The sequence below is a fragment of the Callospermophilus lateralis genome, chromosome 2 (assembly GCF_048772815.1).
Source record: "Callospermophilus lateralis isolate mCalLat2 chromosome 2, mCalLat2.hap1, whole genome shotgun sequence".
Taxonomy (NCBI): domain Eukaryota; kingdom Metazoa; phylum Chordata; class Mammalia; order Rodentia; family Sciuridae; genus Callospermophilus; species Callospermophilus lateralis.
In genome coordinates this window covers 147,093,117-147,115,431 of record NC_135306.1, presented here as the reverse complement: position 1 = coordinate 147,115,431, position 22,315 = coordinate 147,093,117, and the positions used below count along the sequence as shown (strand labels likewise).

Sequence of the window (22,315 nt, the reverse complement as noted above, 5' to 3'; positions counted from 1 at the left end):
TTTAAGTGCGCCGAGCAGGCATGCACCCCTGGGTCACACTCAAGACCCTCAAAGCCCTCTGGCACCTTGCACTTTGTTTGCCCTCTAAAGCCCTATGCCACTTGGGCACTGTTGTTATCACATTTCCCAGATAAAGAACTCAAGAATGTAAGAAGTGGCTGGTCCTGCTATAGGAAAATGGGAAGAGAGTCAGACCCAAGTTTGTCTCTAAAGTTTCCTCTGTTCCCTGGTTCCATTGGTCCCCCTTCTGATCTGACCCTTCCCTGCCCATTTTCAGAAATGGGTCCCGGAAGTACCCTCCGCACCTGGTGGAGGTGGAGGCCATCCAGCACAAAACCACCCAGATTTTCCACAAGGTCTACTTCCCTGATGACACTGATGAGGTGAGGGCCTCTAGCCTCTGGGTTCCATCTCCTGAGAGGGTGGGGTTCCCTCAGCTGACACAAGGTGGCCTTGACTTCTCACCTGCCACCCCAACCCGGGCCACCTTATCCTCCTGCACCTTGGTGGAGTCAGGGCTCAGTTTCAGTGTCACAGACTCCCTGGGTAAGAGCAGTTTCTTAGAGAAGGCTTCCCCCCAGTGCTCTGTCCCTCATTCTGAGGAGAAGTTGCCTTGAAGAAAACTCTGTCCTGCTGAGCTGGACTCTAGCAGGCCACTTCCCTGATCCCAGCTTTGTTCCTAGGCATGAGGCCAGGCTGGACTCCCCACTGCCCCAGGCCCACTTTCCTGTCGGCAGGACCCCAAAGCCCCTTCCTGCCCCTCACATAATGTGCTCGGGGTCCCCTCCACCTTGGTTCTGTCCTCCAAGGGACCTGTTGTCTTTGTCATATTCGCGGTCAGGCTGCCCCAAGACCCCCACTCTCTGCCCTGTCTCAGCAACGCGCCTCATTCAGACGAACCTGAGTCTAAATATTTAAGTCTGAAGAGAAGTTTTAAAACTTGTCTGAGTTTAGAGACTAGAGACTCAGAAACGTCACAACAGGGTCCCAGGGGCAAGGACAGAAGAAATTCCTAAATTCCTTTCCTGTCTGTCCCCTCTAGTGGAAGCCGTCCCCAAGTCCCTCTGCTCTCTCCATCTGAACTTTGCCAGACTCTCCGGTCCCCCCACCCATCCTGGCTGCTTTCCCTTCCCATTTGGAATTTGATTTTCCCTTCCTCGGGTCTCTCTCTGTCCACTCCATCCATGAGGCCTGGCTCTGTTGTCCCTCATGATCCTGCAGCCAGGCTTGGGGCTGGCAGGCCACGGAAAGTCCTTCCCAGAGAGCCAGGGACCTAAAAGGAGTTGCTTTTTCCTTTGTTGAAATGCCATGTCCAGCTCTGGACCCCCCGGGGAAGCCCTGTGAAGGGCAGGGCTTGGTCTAGAGGGGCAGCCAGAGGCCAGGCCCACTCTGCAGGCGCTAAGTGAGCACTCCCCTCTCAGGCCTTTGAGGTGGAGTCGAGCACCAAGGCCAAGGACTTCTGCCAGAACATCGCCGCTCGGCTGCTCCTCAAGTCCTCCGAGGGATTCAGCCTCTTTGTCAAAATTGCAGACAAGGTGAGTCGCCGGCTCTCTTCCTGTCATCTGCCTGCCCAAATGCTGTGAGATTTTCCAGGGCCACAGGAACCCATGGAGAGGTGTCTTCTGCCCACTCCTTCCTACAGTCATCCCTGCAGCCTCTCAGTCCACGAAGACCAGCTGCCCCAAAGCTCTCCCTCGGAGCCATTGCACGTGGCCTCAGACCCTCTGGGGGCCATCTGCCCAGGCAGTCTATGATCTGGACACACCAGCTGCCATGCTGAGGCCAATTAACCACTGAAATAACCCTTGAAGGGTTAATTGAGGCCAATTAACCACTGAATTAACCCTTGATTAGCCCCCTTGAACCCATGAAGTCTCAAGTTTTCCACTCTGCCAATATTTCAATGAAATTGACACAGGCTTATTAAAATCATTATCTAGAACCTATACATGATTATGATAATTAATATTAATCAACATTAAGTAGTGTAATTTTATAATATAATTTTATAATATATTTTATAATATAATATAATTTTAAATATATTTAAAAATTTTATAGGTGTTCCACATTTGGGTCGATAGGATAAAATAGACTAATAGATCCCAGAACTAGAGTTCAGAGAGGTTAAGTAACTTATCCAAGGTCACACATCAGGAACTCAGATCCAGGTGCACAGCCTACATCCCTCCAGCTCTGTCCTTAGAGGTCTTGCAGTTCCCCTTCCAGGGGAAGACTTTCTGACCATCTCAGGCAGAGTTAGGGGCTCCTTCCTGTTGATCACTAACGGATCTATGTACATCCACATTTATCTTCTCACCTGACCACTGTCCCTGTGCCAGACACTGAGGACCCAGATATGACCCTGATGAGGTTCTGCATCCAGAGAGCTCAGAGCCTGTGGGAGAAGCTGGATGGTTCAAGGCTGGGGGACTGGGCCTCATTTGTGGCCATGTTCCCCTGGGCCTCGGCAATGGATAGGGTGACTGTCCCTTGGCAGGAAGAGGGTTGTGTTCTTAAGACGCTGACCAGGCAGTCGGGGCAGGGCAGGGCTGATACAGGGAGTGGAGTTTTTCTGGATAAGAGGCCTTGGGTAGGACAGTTGGAAAAGGCAGTATTGCTTTAACTAAAATGAATGGACTATGACGGCCACGTCCCCAGGTCATCAGCGTCCCAGAGAATGACTTCTTCTTTGACTTTGTGCGACACCTGACAGACTGGATAAAGAAAGCACGGCCCATCAAGGATGGTAATGAGGCTGGGTCCTGGGGTCACCTGAGGCCCGAAGAGGGCAGGTGCTGCTCAGGGCTGTGCTGTGAGGCCCGCTGGGTAGGGCCCAAGAGAGGGCCTCCTTTGGGGCTGGGTTGGGTGGAGGACGGACCCTTCAGTGCTGGGCCTCGGGGTGACGGGCTGTCCTGTGCTGCAGGGGTCGTGCCCTCGCTCACCTACCAGGTGTTCTTCATGAAGAAGCTGTGGACCACCACGGTGCCGGGCAAGGACCCCATGGCCGATTCCATCTTCCACTATTACCAGGTGAGCTGCCCAGGGCCTCTCTGCTCCTGGGGCTACCGTGCTGCAGTCTGGCTGTACTTGTGAAGCAGAGTCCTGTGGGCCTTGCCAGGTGAGGGGCCCGAAATAGCCGGCTTTACAGGGCTTCCTGGGACCCAGGGCCCAGGGAGTGGCCTGACTTCAGATCCCTCTCTCTCCTGATCTTCCAGCCGTCATGGCTTGATCACTCTTCCTCTGAGCTCCCTGCTTGTTCAGGCCCCTCCTTCGGTGCCTGGCTGTTCTCTGAATTCAAGATTCTGCTGCTACAACTGAGCATGTCCAGTGCTTCTAGGCAAGTCTGCAAATGTTTTCTGGCACAGGCATGCAGGGAGTCAGGAGGGAAGCTTGCATGTTGACCTCTAATATTTACCTGGCACCTTTCACTCCTGTCCTTCCAGTTAACTCCAGAAGTAGGCATGTTGTTTCTATTTTATAGAGAAAGAAACAGACTCAGAGAAGACAAGTGATGTAGTTAAGGTGACACAGCAGATAGACTGGGGTTTGATCCCAGGGCTCCATGATTGTAGTTCAGTGCTCTTTCTGGGCTGCGGTCTGCTTACCATTCTGGTGGGAGAGATAGACCAGGTTGCTAGGAGGAGGAGGTGGGGGTTGCCATGGTGGAGACACGCTGCCTGGGATGCAGGGTTGCCCTCATGTGCACCTAGTATCTGCCTCTCCCTACCAGTTCCACCAATGCAATGTGTAAACCCGAGAGTCAGCCTTGACTTCTCCCACTGCCTTTCTCCCACATTCTGAATCACTTGCCTAATGATCTGACCTCTGGACTATCTCTGACACCACTGGGTCTCCCCATCACCCCCTGCCCACCTGGCTCAGTTACCATCCTCCTTCCTTTGGCTGGTTGCAGTCTCTCCCTGGTCTCCCCCATTGGTTTCGTTTCCCCCCAGTTCACTGTGTGCAAGACAGCCCTCCTGCTTTCCAGGCCTCTTCAGGCCCTCCTGTTGCTCTTGAGGTACACCCCAAAGCCTGACTGGACCCTGCATGGTGGTGCCTCTGCCTCCTCTTGGACTTGACACCCCTTGGCTCCATTCACTGCAGCTACAGTTTTTCAGAGTCTCAGGTCTGGCAGGGCCTTTGTCATGTCACCCCGTCTGGGATACTCTTCCCTCAATCCCTCCCCTTACCCACTGAGCTTTCAGATGTCTTATCTTGAAGAATTCCCTGTCCCCATGGTGGGATCACATCACTTTGTTATATGTTCTCTTAGCACCGTGAACAGTACCTTCACAGATTATAACCATACGTCAGTTTGGTGTGTATTAAATCCTGCTCTTGTCTTGAGACTGCAAGTTCCATGAGAGTAGGGTGAGTGTTGTTGCTTAAAGGGCCTGACTCATAGCAGATGCTCAACAAGTGTTCGTTGGACTGATGGGTGGCTGAATGGGTGAATTGGTGACTCAGTGAATGGATGGGTGGAAGGGTGAGTGCTGAATGAATTTACGGGTGGATATTGGTGGGTGGATGCATGGACAGATGGGGGAAGTGGATGGGATGGTGGCTGCATGGGTAGGTAGACCCATAAATGGGTGAGTGGTGGATGGTGAGTAGACGGTAGGTGTGTGGATGGGCAGGGAAGTGGACAGATGGTGGTTGACTCATCTCTGATCAGTAAGGCATCTCCCAGCCATCCTTCATTCCCTGCCCTCCCACAGTGGATAAGACAGTCCTAATGCTCCAGGTGTGGTGGACAGTCCTAAGGCTCCAGTGCTGGCCCTTCAGAGGCTGCATCTCAGCTTTTGGTCCATTCTCCCTCCTCAGATGCTCTGGTTCCAGGTCTGGAAGTTCAAGGGGTAGGGCTGGTGCCGCTGCAGAAATCAGTCAGGACCAAAGGAACACAATGGGAGGAGGCCAAACTGACTGGCTCTGCCAAGAGAGGACAGGCCTAGAGAGGAGAGCTGGGGAACAATCTCAGTTTCACCCTGAACTTCACTTTTGAAGCAGTTCTGTTCTCACTGGACTGTTAGGGAACTGGGACAGTGTTTTGGTATGGCTGTGCTTCCGAACTACCCAGTACCGAACCTGGAGGTGTACTCGCTGTCTCCCTGTCCTATGACATCTCCCTTAGGGAAGCAGGATCAGTGGAGGCTGAAGAAATGGTGGGCCCAAATATGGGGGTAAGGCAGGAGCCCCCTCTTCTTAGGGTGGTGGGGAAGGAGTCCACTTCCTCCAGCTCCCTCCACACCTGTGACCGGCTCTGTCTCTGGCAGGAGCTACCCAAGTATCTCCGAGGCTACCACAAGTGCACACGGGAGGAGGTGCTGCAGTTGGGGGCACTGATCTACAGGGTCAAGTTTGAGGAGGACAAGTCCTACTTCCCTAGTATCCCCAAGCTGCTGAGAGAGCTGGTGCCCCAGGACCTCATCCGGCAGATCTCGCCTGATGACTGGAAGCGGGTGAGCGTGGAGCTGGCGGTGGGAATGGGAGACCCCTGAAGTGGACTCCAGGAACCCCAGGGGGCAGGTTGGCAGGTGCTGGCCAGCACCCTAGGGAGTGCCTCTCGTGGCTCCCGATGTGATCAGGCCACCCTTCAGTCTGCCTCTTCTCATCTTCCATGGGAAGAATTCAGGGGCCCATGGTGGTGATTTGTCCTGTCCTGGTTACCAGGGTGACCTGATTTTATTGGATCCCTTCTGGCCTGCCTGCCTTGGGGAGAGGAGGGAGATCAAAAGTCCATGAGCTGGGATAATGGGGGGACCCCAGTGGCTCCCGGGTCTGCCTATCTTACTTCTAGTCCTGACGGTGCTAACGGCAGGAGGCAGGGAGCTGTGAGCCATCTGTCCTGACCCCCCTCTCCCTGCAGTCCATCGTCGCCTACTTCAACAAACACGCAGGGAAATCCAAGGAGGAGGCCAAGCTGGCCTTCCTGAGGCTCATCTTCAAGTGGCCCACCTTTGGCTCCGCCTTCTTTGAGGTGAAGGTATGCCACAGGGGGTTCCTTGGAGAGGAAGAGGTGAAGAAGGGGACAAGACTCCTCCCCAGGACTGAGGGAAACAGTGATGGTCTTGGACGCTGCCCTGGCAGGGAGAGGAGGGATGCACCTTTAGCCTCGAGCCAGCGGGGTGTCTTGGCTAGTTTTCAACCCTGAGGACAGAGGAACCAGAAGCTCAGCCTGGAAGGGAAGGCAGGCCAGAGTAATGGAGGGTGGACTGTGCTGTGACCGTGTGGAGTACTACCTAGGTGGCAGAGCTGGGGAAGCCCTACTCAGACTGGAGAAGCCTCCTGACCTTTTTAGGGAGACCCGAGGAGAGTGCTTTTAGCAAGCAGCCCACATGGGCAAAGGCCTAGAAGTGTGAGAGCTCAGGTCTGGGCAGGAAATGCCAGGGTCTGCGTGTGGCTGGGTATAGGCAAGCAGGCTGCAGTGAGAGGCAAGCTGGCAAGCAGGATGCGGGGCTGGGTTTCCTCTTGCAGGGGGAGTGAGTTTGGAGGGTTTTGAACAGGGATGACAGTGCCAGGTGGCCCCTCTGGTCACAGGGTGGAGGATGGAGTGGAGGGTCATCACCAGAGGCAGGAGAATGGTGGAAAGGCTGGGATGAGGAGATGCAGGGATGATCCTGCCGCACATCTAGGATGCAGGCTCTTGAGAAGCTTGGCTGTGCAAGGAGCAGAGGGGTAGGTGGGAGCTGGGGGCAGCAGAAGGTTCAAGGAGGGCTTTTTAAAGATGGAGACCTTGCTGGGTACAGTGGCACATGCGGGTAATCCTAGTGACTGGGGAGGCTGAGGTAGGAGGATTACAAGTTTGAAACCAGCATGGGCAACTTAGCAAGATCCCTGTCTCAAAATAAGAGGGGCTAGGGCTGGGGCTCAGTGGTAGAGCACTCACCTTGCCCGTGTGAGACCCTGGGTCTGATCCTCAGCACCACATAAAAATACATAAGTGAAATAAAGGTATTAAAAAAAATAAGAGGGGCTGGGAATGTAGCTCAGTAGTAAAGTGCCTATGGGTTCAATCCCAGCATTGAAAAAAAAAAAAAAAAAGATCCTTTTGGGCTGAGAGAAGGAGAGAAGGACATAACAAAGACTCCTAGAGAGGGATGGAAATCACTGCTGGGGACCCAGGGAGGGATGTGGGGACAGCACTGGGAGCATGGCAGCAGCAGAAATCACAAGGTCATGGCAGGGCCACCAGCATCTCTTCACCCCTGGCACAGACCAGGTTGGTTTTATTCCAGCTGAGGGCACTTCTTTCCTATCTCCAAGTGCTTTTTCCTGATCTGGATCCCCATATGATGGTTCTCCATCTTTCTTTTCTAGCAAACTACAGAGCCAAACTTCCCTGAGATCCTCTTAATTGCTATCAACAAGTATGGGGTCAGCCTCATTGATCCCAGAACCAAGGTGAGCAGGGACAAGAGCGAGCAAGCAGGTGGGGGTGGGGGGCAGGGAGCTGCTTTGCCTACACATTAACCAAAGTCCCAGACACAAGCCTCTGCCGGCCCAACTCACCGGCACCACTCACCATGCATCTTGAAAGGTTGGTTGCCTTGTCTACACCCTTACCCCTCATTTGCTCCACCAAAATTGCTCTCCTGGAGTTTCTAATGGTTTTTGGTGGGGGTTTTTTGGGGGGATGGGGTGGGGGTGGAAGGATGGCAGTATTGGGGATTGAACTCAGGGCCTTGCATGAACTGGGGCAAGCACTCTACCACAAAGCTACATCCTCAGCCCTTTTAATTTTGAGCCAGGGTCTTCCTAAGTTGCCCAGGCTGGCCTTGAACTAGCAATCTTCCTTTCTCAGCCTTGCAAGTCACTGGTATTATAAAATTCTTGCCACCAAATCCCATTAACTCCTTTTAGTCTACCTTGCCTCTCAGCATCATTGGGTGCAATAAAAATGCTTCCTACTTCCAAAATGTTCTGTCCCCATACTGGCCAGGAGGATAGTCTATGCTGGGGTAAATGCATGTATATGGGTCAGAGTGGCTCTGCCCCAGGGCCAGGAAGCATAGTCCTACCATTTCCCCAGAAGGGGTACACCTAGATAGTTGGTGAAGAACACTAATGACCATTATGATCCATGGCATCATGTGTCACACATTCCCAGTTCTCCTTTCTCTCTTGGTCATTTTTTTCTCAGATACTGTTGTGGTTTTCTTCTCTACTCGGCCCATGGATATGATATTTCCCAAGATTCCACCCTGTTTTCTTCTTGGTTCCTTCCTTACACTCTTCCCTGGTCATCTCAGTGTCAGTTCAGTCAAGTTGCCCAAGTTTCTAATTTTGGCTCCAAGTGCCCAACAAATTCCCAGATTTCCCTGGGTGTCTAGCCAGTTAGTCCAAACCAAGGCGAGGAGGCAAAGGCACCTGCTTCTCATAGCAGCTTCATGCAAAGCTGGCCCTCTTTGAGGACCTGAGACCTTCTGTGAAAGGTGTCTCTGGGCTGGACCCAGGGAGAGTGAAGCCATGCTATGCAGCTTTATGCCCATCCTGCTCCCCAGGACATCTTGACTACTCACCCTTTCACCAAGATCTCTAACTGGAGCAGCGGCAACACCTACTTCCACATCACCATTGGGAACCTGGTGCGCGGAAGCAAACTGCTCTGTGAGACGTCACTGGTGAGAACTCTTCCTGGCGTGGATTCCAGTCTCTCTTGCAGCTTCGGCCATCCTCTCCTCCCAACCCCTACAACAGGAATGTAGGGGGTGGCCTGGGTTCAGGGTCAAGGGTCAGGTTGGTAATCAGTTCAGTTTGAGGCTAGTTTAAGCCTGGGGTCTTAATCTGGGGCTGAGGACTAGATCCCTCATTCAACTTCTTTTTCATTATCTGGGGATTGAGCCTGTAGTTGTAGCCTGTTCGCCCTGAGTTCGACAGTAGAACCGTTAGCACTGAGGCCTCTTGGACCAAACTCAAACTTTCAAGGTATCCAGGATGTGAAGGACCACAGGCTATGTGCTTATTGTGGGATGATACAGCTTAGAACCTGAGTCATCTGGCTGGATAACTCCAAACCCTCAATGGTGTCGACGGAAAGACTGAATGCTGAGTGGGACAGGATTTGCCTTGGTCCTGGTTCTGGTTCTGTTCATTGCAGAGTGTCCCAGGAGCTGTCTGGGTCTAAATGGCTGGGCTTGGTTTCACTTTGTGCTCTGCTTATTTTCCCACCCCTGCTCCCAGGGCTACAAGATGGATGACCTCCTTACTTCCTACATCAGCCAGATGCTCACAGCCATGAGCAAGCAGCGGGGCTCCAGGAGTGGCAAGTAAACAGTGGAAGGAGGTGCTGGCTCTGTGCCTGCTCTCCAAGGAGCAGCTGGCTCAGGCCCACCCATTACTCCTGCAGCTGGGAGGACCTTTGCCATCCAGGCATGGAGGCTGGGCTGGCCATCTACCGCAGACCACACCAACTGGGGCTCTGAACTATCTCCCAGTGAGGTCAACTTCCCTCCACCTGTGCATGGCGCCTGTGTTAGCTCTCATCCTAGCTTGCTGTGGTCTTCCCAGTGCAAGAACTTGTGCTCCTTCAGTGCCTCTCCTGTCTCAGACTGGATCTATCATGTGACCCCCTTTGACTTTCTGTGTACTCTGGGGGCAGAGGAATTGAGAGCTCTCCATACTGGGAACAACCAAATCAAGGCATTGAATAGGATACTCTGAAACTCAAGGGACTAGGTCACTTCCCCTACGTGCAGCATCCTTGGCTGGGGTGAGGAACATGGACAACTTTTGCATATTCCAATGTGAGTGCCGAGCCCTGCTAAGTCTCCCTGATCATCTCAGGGCATAAAAGTACATGTTTTGTCCTCTGGTCCTACAGTGTCTTTGCTGGGGGAGGGGCAGAGATCTACAAAAAAGTGTGCTACTTCCTTGGTCTGTGGCTGCCTGGCCAAGCTGCTCTGGGTTTGATTTTGGAGTGCTTTAGTTCAAGGTATGCTTGAAAGTGTCTTAAATGGATCAGATGGCACCACAGTGGGTTGGAGGAAAGTGCTGGACATCAAGTCTGAGATGTGGGGACTTCATTGTGCGTGGGCTGGGAGATTAGAGGAGGAACCATCTTCTGGGTCTTAACTAGGACCAGGGGAACCAGAATGGTCCTTGCACCCTGCCAGACAATTCTCTTTGGCTCATCAAGCCATATCAAGAACCCCCCAAACAATGCTTATGTCCAGTGGGTGTTTGCAAAATGTTGCTTTGCATCCAGGATGAGACAACCAATTTGGGGCATGACTGGGGTAGGTCTGGAGATAGGAGCTTCAGGTAGAGGTGATTCGGGAATGGGGAATCTCCTGGGTTATGGCTGGGATGAGTGCTTAGAGACACATCAGTGTGAGATAGGAGTGTTTGTGATTTGCCCTAAGTTAGAGCTAGGTCCTGCTTTCCCTCAAACATTCAAGTGTCTGGGTCATCCACACCTATGTGCCCAACTACCCTCCAGGAAGTGCTATTCCTGATTTCCCCAGCTGACATTACCCCTGGGGGACACTGGTGATTTTATATCCCTCTTAGGGGACACTGGTGGTTTGGCAAGCCCTGGCAGAATAATATCCTCCTTGAGGAATATTTGTTGTTCAATATTCTCTTTGGTGGACATGGTGGTTTGACATTGGCATCATTCTTGGAGGGCATGGATGGTTTGATTTTTTTTTTTTTTTTTGGTAAACCCTCGTTAGGTTTTTTTGAGGACCTCCTCTTTGAGGACTGCTATAAAATGGAGTGAGTTTAGGTATCTGACGTTTTTTTTGATTCAAGCTGGCTAGTAGATGGTCAGAGTTCAAGAGTTTTCCATGACTATTTTTCTATTGTAGAAACTATTTTCTGAATGTCTGTGGAGGTTAGAAAAGATAGATTCCTCAAGTGTCAATTGCCCAGTTCTTGTTTGCTCTATGTGAACTTGCTAAATGTTAAAACAGCCTCCACTCCAGACTCAGCTTGTTCTCTACTCTTCCACCCCCAAGATTTTATGCAAGCTTAGAGATGGTCCTCCAGTTTTGTGTGGGGCAAAAAAGTTTGTGTGAGGCTAAAGTTAACCAAGGAAACTCTTAGAAGAGAGGGACAAACACTAGCTTCCAGGTTATGCATTTTACAATATAAGATGATTTGCTTCCAATATGGAATTAAGTTAGAAATTGATAACAAAGATGTCTGGAAAAGTTGGGGCTGAGAGTGTAGCTTAGTGGTAAGATTATGGATTTATTTAGCATGTGTGAGACTCTGGGTTTCAATCCTAATGCCTTAAAGTTTCCAAAAAAGATATCTGAAAAATCTCCTAATTTTTGGAAACTAACATACTTTTTTAAAAACATATTTTTTGATTGACAGTAATTGTACCTACTTATGGGGTTCTATGTGACATCTTAACATGTTACATTGTGTAATAAGCAGATCAGTTGACATATCTATCACCTCAGACATTTATCATTTCTTTTGGCTGAGAATGTTCAAATTCCTTTCTAATAACTTCTTGGAAATATTCAATTAATTGTCAACACTATTTATCCTAATGTGCTCTAGAACATTAGAAGTTATTCCTCCTATCCAGCTCCACCCCTATACTGGCTAACCATTATGCTCTTTCCATCCCTCCTTCCCCTACATCCTTCCCAGGCTCTGTAAACACTATTGTATCCTCTACTTTTATGAAATTAACTTTTTAGCTTTACACATATAAATGAGAACTTAAGGTATTTGTCTTTCTTTGCTTAACTTATTTCACTTAAAATCCTTTAGATCCACTCATTGTTGCTGCACAGAATTCATTCTTGTCAACAGAATTTCATTCTTTATAGCTGAATAACATTCCATGGTATATGTATACCACATTTTCTTTATCCATTCATCTACTGATGGACACCTAGGTTGATTCCTTGTCTTGGATTTTGTGAATAGTGCTACCATAAACATGAGTGCAGATGCCTCTTTATTACTATGGGATATGTAGATCATGTGGTAGATCTACTTCTAATTTTTTGAAGCATTTCCATATTGTTTCCCATAAATGGCAATACTAATTTATTTTCCCACCAACAGTGTCTGAGAATTTCCCTTTGCATCCTCGCCAGCATTTGTTATTTGTCTTTTTGAAAATAGCTATTCCAACTGCGGTGACATAATCTCTCATGGTTTTGATTTGCCTTTCCCTGATGATTGGTGATGCTGAACACTAAAAAAATTTTATATTTTATATGGACATTGTGATTCTCTTTTGAGAAATGCTTATTCAGGTAATTCACTCATTTTTAAATTAAATTATTTGTGTTTTACTATCAAGTTGTTTGAGTTCCTTATATACCCTGAAAATTACTCACTTAACAGATGAATGATTTGCTAATATTTTCCTTCATTCTTCAGGTTGTTTCTTCATTTTGTTGTTTCCTTTGCTATACACAATATTTTTAGTTTGAATCGCATCTGTTCATTTTGGGGTTTGGTGCCTGTGCTTTTGTGGTCATATCCAAAAAACTCTTTGCTGAGACTAATGTCCTGAAGCATTTCCCTTATGTTTTCTTCTAGTGGTTTCAGTCTTGAGTCTTGTCTCTGATCCATTTTGTGTTGGTTTTTGTATGTAGTCAGTGATATAGGAATATAGTTTCTTTTTTCTACCAATGGATACATAATTTTTGCAGCATCATTTGTTGAAGAGACTTTCTTCAATGTATATTCTTTGTTTTTGTGAAAAAATGTGATTGCTTTTATGAAAGCACCATGTGATTTTGGTTACTGTCATTTTATAGTATGTTTTATAGTCAAGTATTATGACCCCTCCAGTCTGTTATTTTTGCATGGGTTTGCACTGGCTCTTTGGGGTATTTTGTGGTTCCATACAAATTTTAGGAGTCTTTTCCTTGTCTTTGAATAATGTCATTAGTAATTTGACAGTAAATTAATAGCATCAAATTTGTAAACTGATTGGGTTATATGGTCATTTTTAACAATATTAATTCTTCAAATCCATGAAGATGGGATACCTTTCCATTCTTTGCATCCTCTTCAATTTCTTTCAGTGTTCTGTAATTTTCATTGTAGCAGTAATTAATGTCCTTGATTAAATTTATTCCTAGGTGAGTTTCCTCCCATTTTGGTAGCTACCGTGAATGGGGCTGATATTTTGATCTTTTTCTCACCAATTTTGTTATTGGATATAAAAAAAGCTACTGATTTTTCTGTTGAATTTGTGTCCTGCAACCTTACTGAATTTGTTGATCAGTTTTGAAGCAGTTTGTAGGTTTTTCTATATATAGAATCATGTTATCAGCAGACATCCCCTTTATTTCCTTCTCTTATATTACTCTAGCTAAGACTTCCAATGTTATATTGAATAAGAGGTGGAAGCGGATATCCTTGTCTTATTCCCAATTTTAGAGAAAACTCATCTTTTTCACATTCAGTATGATATAGGCTATGAAGTTTCAGGACACAAAAAAACCCTATTTAATATTTTTTATGTGCTATCAGATTCCATTTTTATTTAGAATTTCTGGATTTATGTTGACCAGGGATATTGGTCTGTAGTTTCCTTCTTTTTCTTTTCTTCATATATATATATATATATATATATATATATATATATATATATATTATATGTGTATACATATTCATATGTATATGTACTCTGTGTACATTTTCCTTATCCATCATATATATATACATACATATATAATTCCACTTCCCTTATAGGAAAGGACCAAGGAGTAGGAGATGGGAAGGGAGGAGGGAAGTAATGGGGACTGATATTGGTCAAATTATATTACTATATTGTGTGCATGTACTAATATGTAACAACAACAAATTCCATCATTATGTACCACTATAATTCACCAATAAAAAATATGGGGGAAAAAACAGACCGAATCCTTTCCCTCTTGGAGCTTATAACCTGGGGTTTTTGGCAAGGGCTCTCTGCTTCAAAACTGGCACTTGCTGCATCCTCTGAAGAGGAAGAATGCTGTGTCTTCACATGGTAGAAGGAACAGAAGGGCAAAAAGGGACTAAGATGCTCCCTTCATTTTTCTTTTTTGAAGCATTTTTATTTTAGCAGTTAAAGGGGGAATTAAAGGAAAATCAATGACATAGACAATAAATTTAATATTATATGTTAAAAATATGTATAAAAAATAAGATCAGTTGTCTCCTCCATTAGAGCTAACTGGCCAATTTATCTGAAATTGTAATTTTCCTTATCCCAATTTTTTCCTTTCTTCTTTGTACCTGCTTCATATTTCCTTCCCTACTACACTCAGTCCTCCCCTTCCTTATCTCTGTAGCTCTTGCCAGTTAACTAGATGCTATTATTTTACTTGATAAATATTGTGTAGCTGTACCCCTAGGCTGTAAGCCTTGGTCCCTTTCCTCCACTGATCTCCCTTTGATTTACATGAGATCCACCAGCACCTTTCTTTTCCTTTTTCCTCTCTAGCTTCCACAGGAGAGAAAATATACCTCCCTTGACCTGAATTTGACTTTCACTTAACATAGTGGTTAGTGGTCTCTAGTTCCATCCATTTTCTTACAAATGCCATAATTTCATTTTTCTTTATGGCTGCACAAAACTCTGTTGTGTACATTTTCTTTATCCATTCATTCACTGATAGATACCAAGACTGGTTTCAAAGTTTGGCTATTGTGAACTGTGCTGCTGTAAATATGGGTATGCATGTATCATCATAGTATGCTTATTTAAATTTTTCAGGCTAAATACCAAGGTGTGATATAGGTGGGTCATATGGCAGTTCCATACCTAGTCTTTTGAGGAACCTCCACACTGGTTCCTAGTAGTTGTACTGATTTACAGTTCCATCAAGAACATAAAAGTGTTCCTTTTTCTCTATATCCTTTCCAGCATTTATTATTTGTATTCTGTTGACTGCAATTCTGACTAGTGTGAGATGGAACCTCAATGTAGTTTTGATTTGCATTTCCATAGCAGCTAACAATGTTGAACATTTAAAAAATATATTTGTTGGCCATTTGTATTTCTTCTTTTCAGAAGTGTCTGGTTCTTTTGCCCATTTATTAATTGGGTCATTGGATTTTTTTTGTAATGTGTTTTGAGTTCTTTTATGTATATATATTCATATTCTAGATATTAATGCTGTCAGAGGAGTAGCTAGCAAAAATTTTCTCCAATTCTGTAGGTTTTCTCTTCATAATTGTTTCTTTTGCTTTTCAGAAGCTTTTAAATTTAATATCATCCATTTATTAACTCTTGACATTATTTCCGGAGATTTAGGTAGGGGTCTTAATGAGAAAGTCATTGCCTAAGCCTATATGCTAGAGTGTTGACCCTGTATTTTCTTCTAGGAGTTTCATAGTTTCTATTCTAACTCCTAGGTCTTTGATTCATTTTGAGTTGATTTTTGTGCAGGGTGAGAGATAAGGGTCCAGTTTCATTCTTCTATATAAGGACAACCAGTTTTTCCAGCACCATTTGTTAAAAAGCTGTCTTTTCTCCAATGTGTGTTTTTAGCATCTTTGTCAAGGATCAGATGACTATAGATATGTGGGTTTCTCTGTTTCTTCTGTTGTGTACTACTCGTCTATGTGTCTTTTTTTTTTATCTTTATTTTTATATGGTGTTGAGGATCGAACCCAGTGCCTCACATGTGCGAGACAAGTGCTCTAATATTGAACTAAAACCCCAGCCCTGTTTCTGTTTTATGTAATACCATGCAGCTTTTGCTACTATAGTTTTAATAGTATAACTCTAAGTATTGTGATACCTCCAGCATTGCTTTTCTGATTTAAAATTGTTTTTGGCTATTCTGGGTCTTTTACTCTTCTAAATGTTAGGACTTTTTTTCCCCATAGCTCTATGAAGAATGTCATTGGTATTTTGATGGGGATTGCATTGAATCTGTATATTGCTTTTGATAGTAAGGTCATTTTAACATTCTGCCTATTCATGAACTTGGGAAGCCTTTCCATCTTTTGAGGTCTTCAATTATTCCTAGGTATTTTATTTATTTTTTGAAGCTAGTGTGAATGGAATTGTTTTCCTAATTTATATATATATATATATATATATATATATATATATATATATATATATATATATATATATAGTTGTAGTTGGCCATAATATCTTTATTTTATTTATTTTTATGTGGTGCTGAAGATCAAACCCAGAACTTTGCACGTGCTAGGCAAGGACTCTACAGCTGAACCACAACCCCATTCCATTTCTTTCTCAACAGCTTCACTGTTGGTATACAGGAAAGCTATTGATTTTTGTATGTTGATTTGTAACCTGCTACCTTGCCAAATTTGTATATTAGCTCTAGCAGTCTTTTGGTGGAATTCTTTGGATCTCTAGGTAAAGAATCAAATCATCTGCAAACAGTGATAATTTGATTCCTTCCTTTCCTATTTTTATCCCTTTTATTTCCTTTTCTTGCCTAATTGCTCTGGCTAGAATTTCTAGCACTTTATTAATTAGAAGTGGTGATAGTGAACATCCTTGTCTTGTCCCAGATTTTAAAGGAAATGTTTTGTTTTCCCCCATTTATTATGAGGTTGCCTCCTCCCACCCCCTATAGTCTCAAAACCCTCCTCAATTCCAGTGATTCTTAAATTTGGTCTCTAAATGTTGTGTCAGAGTTCTTGTGTATTCTGATCATGGTTACTTATTTTCCTTTCTTTAATGCTGTCTAAATGTTCAATGCTGGCCATTTTGTCTTCCAGGCCTGAGATTCTGTCTTCAGCATGGTCGACTCAATTAGAGAGATTTTCAACTGAACATCTTATTGTGTCTTTCATCCAAGATTTTTTTTCAATATTTCAATCTCTTTATTGAATTTCTCATATTCTGTACTTACTTTCTAACTTCAGTTATTTTTCTGTATTCTTTTGGAATTTGTTGAGCGTTTTTATATTAATTCTTTTGAATTCTTTATCTGATATTCCATCCACTTCAATATCTTTGGAGTCAGTTGCTGGCGAATTATGAATTTTAGGAGATTCCATGTTATCTTTTTTTTTTCATATTTCTTGTAGTCGTATGTTGGATCTTATGCATCTATTGAAAGGGATTTCTCTTCCACTCTTATGAGTGGGCCTTTTTAGGGCACAGTCTTCACTTGTCAAAGTGTCCTAGAGTGATCTAGATTGAGACCACCTCATAGGTATGGTATTCTGTTTTTGCTACAGCAGCAGATGTCCAGAGAGGGGGACCTTGGGGCCCACTCCTACCTGTTTCTACTTGGGACTTGGTCATCAGTTTGGGTGTTTGTCTCTTCTATTCTTTGTATTATAGATGAGGATTGAGTATTATTAATTTGTGTGTGTAGCAAGGTGCACTGTCTTTTGGTTGAGTGTAGTTGAGCATCAAAGTTTCTACAGCAAAAACAATAAGTAACCATAAACTAGACCTGGCATTAAAGAAAACAACTGGTGTCAATTATGTCATCCACAGTAGTAATATTTCCAACAGAACTAATGGTGGGGGAAAAGAGTTATATAAATCAATCAGTTCTAAAAGATGGTAAGAGTAGAGTTACTTAAGAAAATAAATGTTACAGGAGGTAGTAAAGAGTTTACTATTTCAAAAAGTGAACAGAATAGCAGAAAAGATGTAGCAGGTGATGGTTATAACAAAGGAGGAAAAAAATAGAGGTAACAAAGTAAAGGGAGAGAGAAATAGAGAATAGAATTTGGCTGTTAGCAGGAGAAAAGAAAGAGAAACAAATGAAAACAACATAAAACGAAAATATACAATCCAAAACCCTAACCCTCAAGAGATAAGGCAAGGAAAAATAACCACATTAAAAAAATGCTAAAAAGGAAAATAAAACATATGTTCATGAACCACTCAGCACAAAACACACACACACACACACACACACACACACACACACACATGTGCATAAAAAAATAAAAAGGATTTTTAATGAAAAGTGAAGGAATCATTTCCACTGAGATGGTCAAATAATCAATGAGAATAATGGTCATTGTCTATGCCCAACTTTCTTTCTGGTTCTTCTGGGGGTTGTTAACCCCATTCCTCTTTTTACTTTGCTCTCCAAGTTGCCAGTTGGAGTGGCTTAATACTGAAACTGGTTCAAATAAGTCTCAGCTTATCTTCTCACCTGTATGAGGTAGGATGGGCTGGGAATTACTGTCAGTTGGAGTTTTACCTGCACCGACCAGATCCTTGTACTCCTAGGGTGAGGATGCTGCAGAGTTCTATGAAGGGAGTTCTGGGGCCAGGGCTTAGGTCTAATTGGGTCTCAGGGGCTTTGTTGGGTGGTATCTGCTATGGAGAGATTAGATCAACACACCCCTGGGGCCTGGCAATTGCCAATCTATTGGGAGTATGGATCTCAGGAGCCTTGTAGGGCAGGGGAACCAATCTTCCACATACTCTGCTGTCCATGTACACAGTCTTCCTAGGCTTAGTCCCTGAGTGTATTCACACCTGCCCATTCAGATGCCAGACCAGCTTCAGCTGGTCATGTGAGCTGCCAGAATCAAAGGAGAAGTGAATTGGGTTCCCCTTTGCTTTTCTGACGTGCATCCTCCTGACTGATATCTTCTCTGTGCCTGTTTTGCTCCCATTCTGCTAAGTACATCCTAGGCACTTGCTGGGACCCTGTGGTAGTGTTTGCTGTAATCTCACAGCTTCACAGCAGTAGCTGCAACTTGGCTGCCTCAGGTTGGCTCCTGCCTCAGCTCTCCATGGCCACTTTAGAAACACAGCATTTTTCAAACACCAGTCTAGGCTGCTTTTCTTTTCTTTCTTTTTAATACTTATTTTTTAGTATTCGGCGGACATAACATCTTTGTTTGTATGTGGTGCTGAGGATCGAACCCGGGCCGCACGCATGCCAGGCGAGCGCGCTACCGCTTGAGCCACATCCCCAGCCCTAGGCTGCTTTTCTGATCTCAGGTTTTTCAGTACTAAATCTTTCTGTTGTGTCTCCCCCTGTATTCTCCCTCCCTCTATGCTGAACCAGCTCCACTAATGCTGCTACTACCATGTCAAAACCAGCTTGGCTTCAATGTAGTCTTTCTGATACTGGTCTTGAAAACCAGGATCAGGTCCCAGTGTTGAGGATTAAACATCTGAGAAACACCAAGGCAAGAGGAGGGGACCCAGAGCTGGTGCCCATGGGAGTGGAGGTGTCTTGCATTTTTATAGTTGTCAGGTTTGCTACTAAAAAGCAGGAAAAGAGCTGCCTAAAGGGTAATTGCTTGTGTTGGAGAGTGCAATCTTTCTCCTCCCCTGGAGGTTTTAGCAACTGATTGATGAGGAACTCTATCTACCCATTTCCTTTTTCTTTCATAATCAGCTACCTGTCCTTTGCCCCAGTCTCATTTCTTCTTTTAATGTAACCACATTTCTGAGTCTCTAAGAAACTCTGTCCAATATTGAGTTTTAGTGAAATGCCTCTTTCATGCACCTTGCTGAGAAGCAGTATTCCTGCTGCTTGAATCCCAAGTCACAGAGTAACCACAAATGCAGTCTTCCTCTAATCTTCCATCTTGAATCAATCCTTCAACTTATAAGAGCATTACCCACATGAAGGTAGAGTTTTGGGTTCATAACAATCACTTCCCCAAAAGCTTTACCTCTTAATACTATCACATTGGGTATTAGGTTCCAACATATGAATTTTGGAGGGATCAACACAAACTATAGCAATAACACATCAAAATCTATGAGGCAATACACAAGCATATGTAGGAGGAAAGCTGAATCAGTAAATGACTACATTTGAAAAGAAAGTCTCAAATCAATGATTTCAGCTACCATCTTAAGGAATTAGAAAAAGAGCAAATTGAACCCAAAATAAATAAAAGAAAATAATAATAAGAGTGGGATAGGAAGATTTTTTGTACACTCATTTTTATAACAGCAATAATAGTAATAGTCAAAAGGCAGAAGCAACCCAAGTATCCATCTGTGGGTAAATGGAAAAACATGGTATAAACATGAGATGGAATATTATTCAATTTTAAAGAGGAAGGAAATTCTAACACACGCTACAACATGAATGAAACTTGTAAATGTTATGCCAAATGAAATAAGGAGGTCAGAAAAGGGCAAATACCATACAATTTTACTTACTAAGCAGAGAAGTTGGTCACAGAGACAGAAAGTAGAATGGTGGTTGCCAGGGGCTGGGGGAAAAGGGGAATGATAAAAAGTTATATTTAAGGTATCTAACTTGATTTTTTTATATACCTACATATTGTGAAATAGTAACCATAATCAAGCTAATTAACATATCCAACATACCACAGTTACTATTTATTTAATTTTAATGGTGAGAACCTTTATGTTCTACTCTCTTAGCAAATTTCAAGTAAACAATATAATGTTAACTATAATCACATCGATGTACATAAGATCTTCAGAACTTGTTCCATCTTCATAACTGAAACTTTGTACCCAACATTTCCCCTTAACCCTCCCCTACCCCATGGAAATGACCATTTTACTCTCTGCTTCTGAGTCTATTTTAGATTTCACATATAAGTGAGTTCATGTAGTGTCTTTCTGTCTAGCTTACTTCACTTAGTAAAATGTTCCTCCATGTTTACCCATGTTATCATAAATGGCAGGATTTATCTTCTTTTAAGGGTTAACAATATTCCACTGTATAAATATACCATATTTTATCCATTCATCTATTGATGGACATTTAGGTTATTCCCTTATCTTGGCTATAGTGAATAATGCTACAGTACACAGAGGAGTAGAAATATCTGACAAGTTGACTTAATTTCCTTTGCAAATATACCCAGTACTGGATCAAATGGTATTTCTACTTTTAATGTGCTAAGGAACTTCTCCATTGTTTTCCATCATGGTTTTGCTAATTTTTATTTTTACAACAATGCACAGGGTTCTCTTTTTCCACATCATTGTCAACACTTGTTATCCTTCTTCTGATTATAACCATTCTAGCAAATGCAAGGTAATATTTCATTGTGGTTTTAATTTGCATTTCCCTAGTCATTAGTGATACTGAGTAATTTTTTATAACCCATTGGCCATCTGTATGTCTTCTTTTGAGAAATGTCTGTCTGGGCAATTTGCCTATTTTTAAATCAGGTTGTTTGCTATTGAGTTGAGTTCCTTATGTATTTTGTTATTAACCCTTTATCGGAGGTATGGTTTGCAACTATTTTTTTCCCAACCTACAGGTTGTCTTTTCATTCTGTTGACTGGTTCCTTCTCTGTGCAAAAGCTTTTTTAGCTTGATGTAGTCCTGCTTGTCTGTGTTTTGCTTTTGTTGCCAATGTTCTTGAAGTCATATCCAGACCAATATCAACAAACTTTCCCCGTTTTCTTCTAGTTGTTTTATGGCTTCAATCTTTTCTCAATTCAGTTTGTTTTATAGGTTGAAAAAGTTGGGATATGGGCTCCAGTGATAACTGTACAATGTGGATGTAATTAATACCCCTGAACTGTATTTAAAATGGTTATAATAATAAACTTTGTTATATATATATTAATTACAGTTTAAAAAAGGACAAGTAAAAAGAATGTTTAAGATTGGTGTTAAAAGTTTTATTTTATGTTGTCTAGCCTATTTAATACATACTCTGTTCATCTTCTTTTTCAAATCCCAGTCAATCTTCAAAATCCAATTCTAATTCTTCCCTAGATTAATTCTAAAATAATGTAACTTTTAATTTTCTGGATCCCAAGAAATATACTGCCTAAATGAGTTTATTTGGCAATTAATCATGTTATACCATGAAGAATTAAATATATGAATTTATTTATATTTGTTTTGACTCTTGCAATACACTGAATCTTATTTGAGGGAAATGGCAATATCCTATTCTTGTCTTCAAGCAAGAAGACAGGCTCTAGAGCTTATACCTGGGTTTGATTAATGATGTATTTTTAAATATTCCATTTTTATCTCATCGTACTTCTTCTTTCACTTGGTAGATCCTAGGCCTGCCTTCCTTGGGCTTCTCCAGATGACAGGGATCCAGGCATGTGTTGTAGTTCTGGATTTCTTTCAAGGCCAATGGCCGTGGGGTGGATATGGGATTATGCCCTTGGTGAATCAGTGAGCTGCATGGTATTAGGAAGCATCCGCAATACACTAGATCATAAAATGTGTGTATGGAATAAGATGCTTGCCCCTGACTCATGCCCATGCCACTATCATTCCCTGGCATAGGATGGCATCACTATTGCACCTATCCCCTGGTCTTCAAGAGCCTGGGTGATCATAGAGGGGGCCAAAGAATACACCACTTACCTTCTGGCTTCCTGAGAGGGTGCCTTTATTACATGCTGATATTCACCACAGTCATTCCTTAGAAGAATACTATGGAAGTGTTAGAATGT

The 22,315-nt window shown here is 43.8% G+C and overlaps 1 protein-coding gene across 4 annotated transcripts in view; it reads left to right on the top strand.

The window, feature by feature from the left end:
* Myo7a (myosin VIIA) overlaps positions 1–9,707 on the top strand; it is a 61,116-nt gene extending 51,409 nt beyond the window's left edge. For 3 of the 4 annotated variants that reach the window (XM_076843947.2, XM_076843946.2, XM_076843945.2), the window contains 9 exons: positions 278–383; positions 1,422–1,535; positions 2,662–2,749; positions 2,927–3,033; positions 5,277–5,462; positions 5,870–5,986; positions 7,321–7,404; positions 8,505–8,624; positions 9,184–9,707. In XM_076843947.2, coding sequence (XP_076700062.1) covers positions 278–383; positions 1,422–1,535; positions 2,662–2,749; positions 2,927–3,033; positions 5,277–5,462; positions 5,870–5,986; positions 7,321–7,404; positions 8,505–8,624; positions 9,184–9,273 — 1,012 coding nt within the window. In that variant the 3' untranslated portion in view covers positions 9,274–9,707. The remainder of the gene's footprint in view (positions 1–277; positions 384–1,421; positions 1,536–2,661; positions 2,750–2,926; positions 3,034–5,276; positions 5,463–5,869; positions 5,987–7,320; positions 7,405–8,504; positions 8,625–9,183) is intronic. The other variant, XM_076843948.2, reaches the window with a different exon arrangement.
* The last annotated feature ends 12,608 nt before the right edge of the window (positions 9,708–22,315 follow it).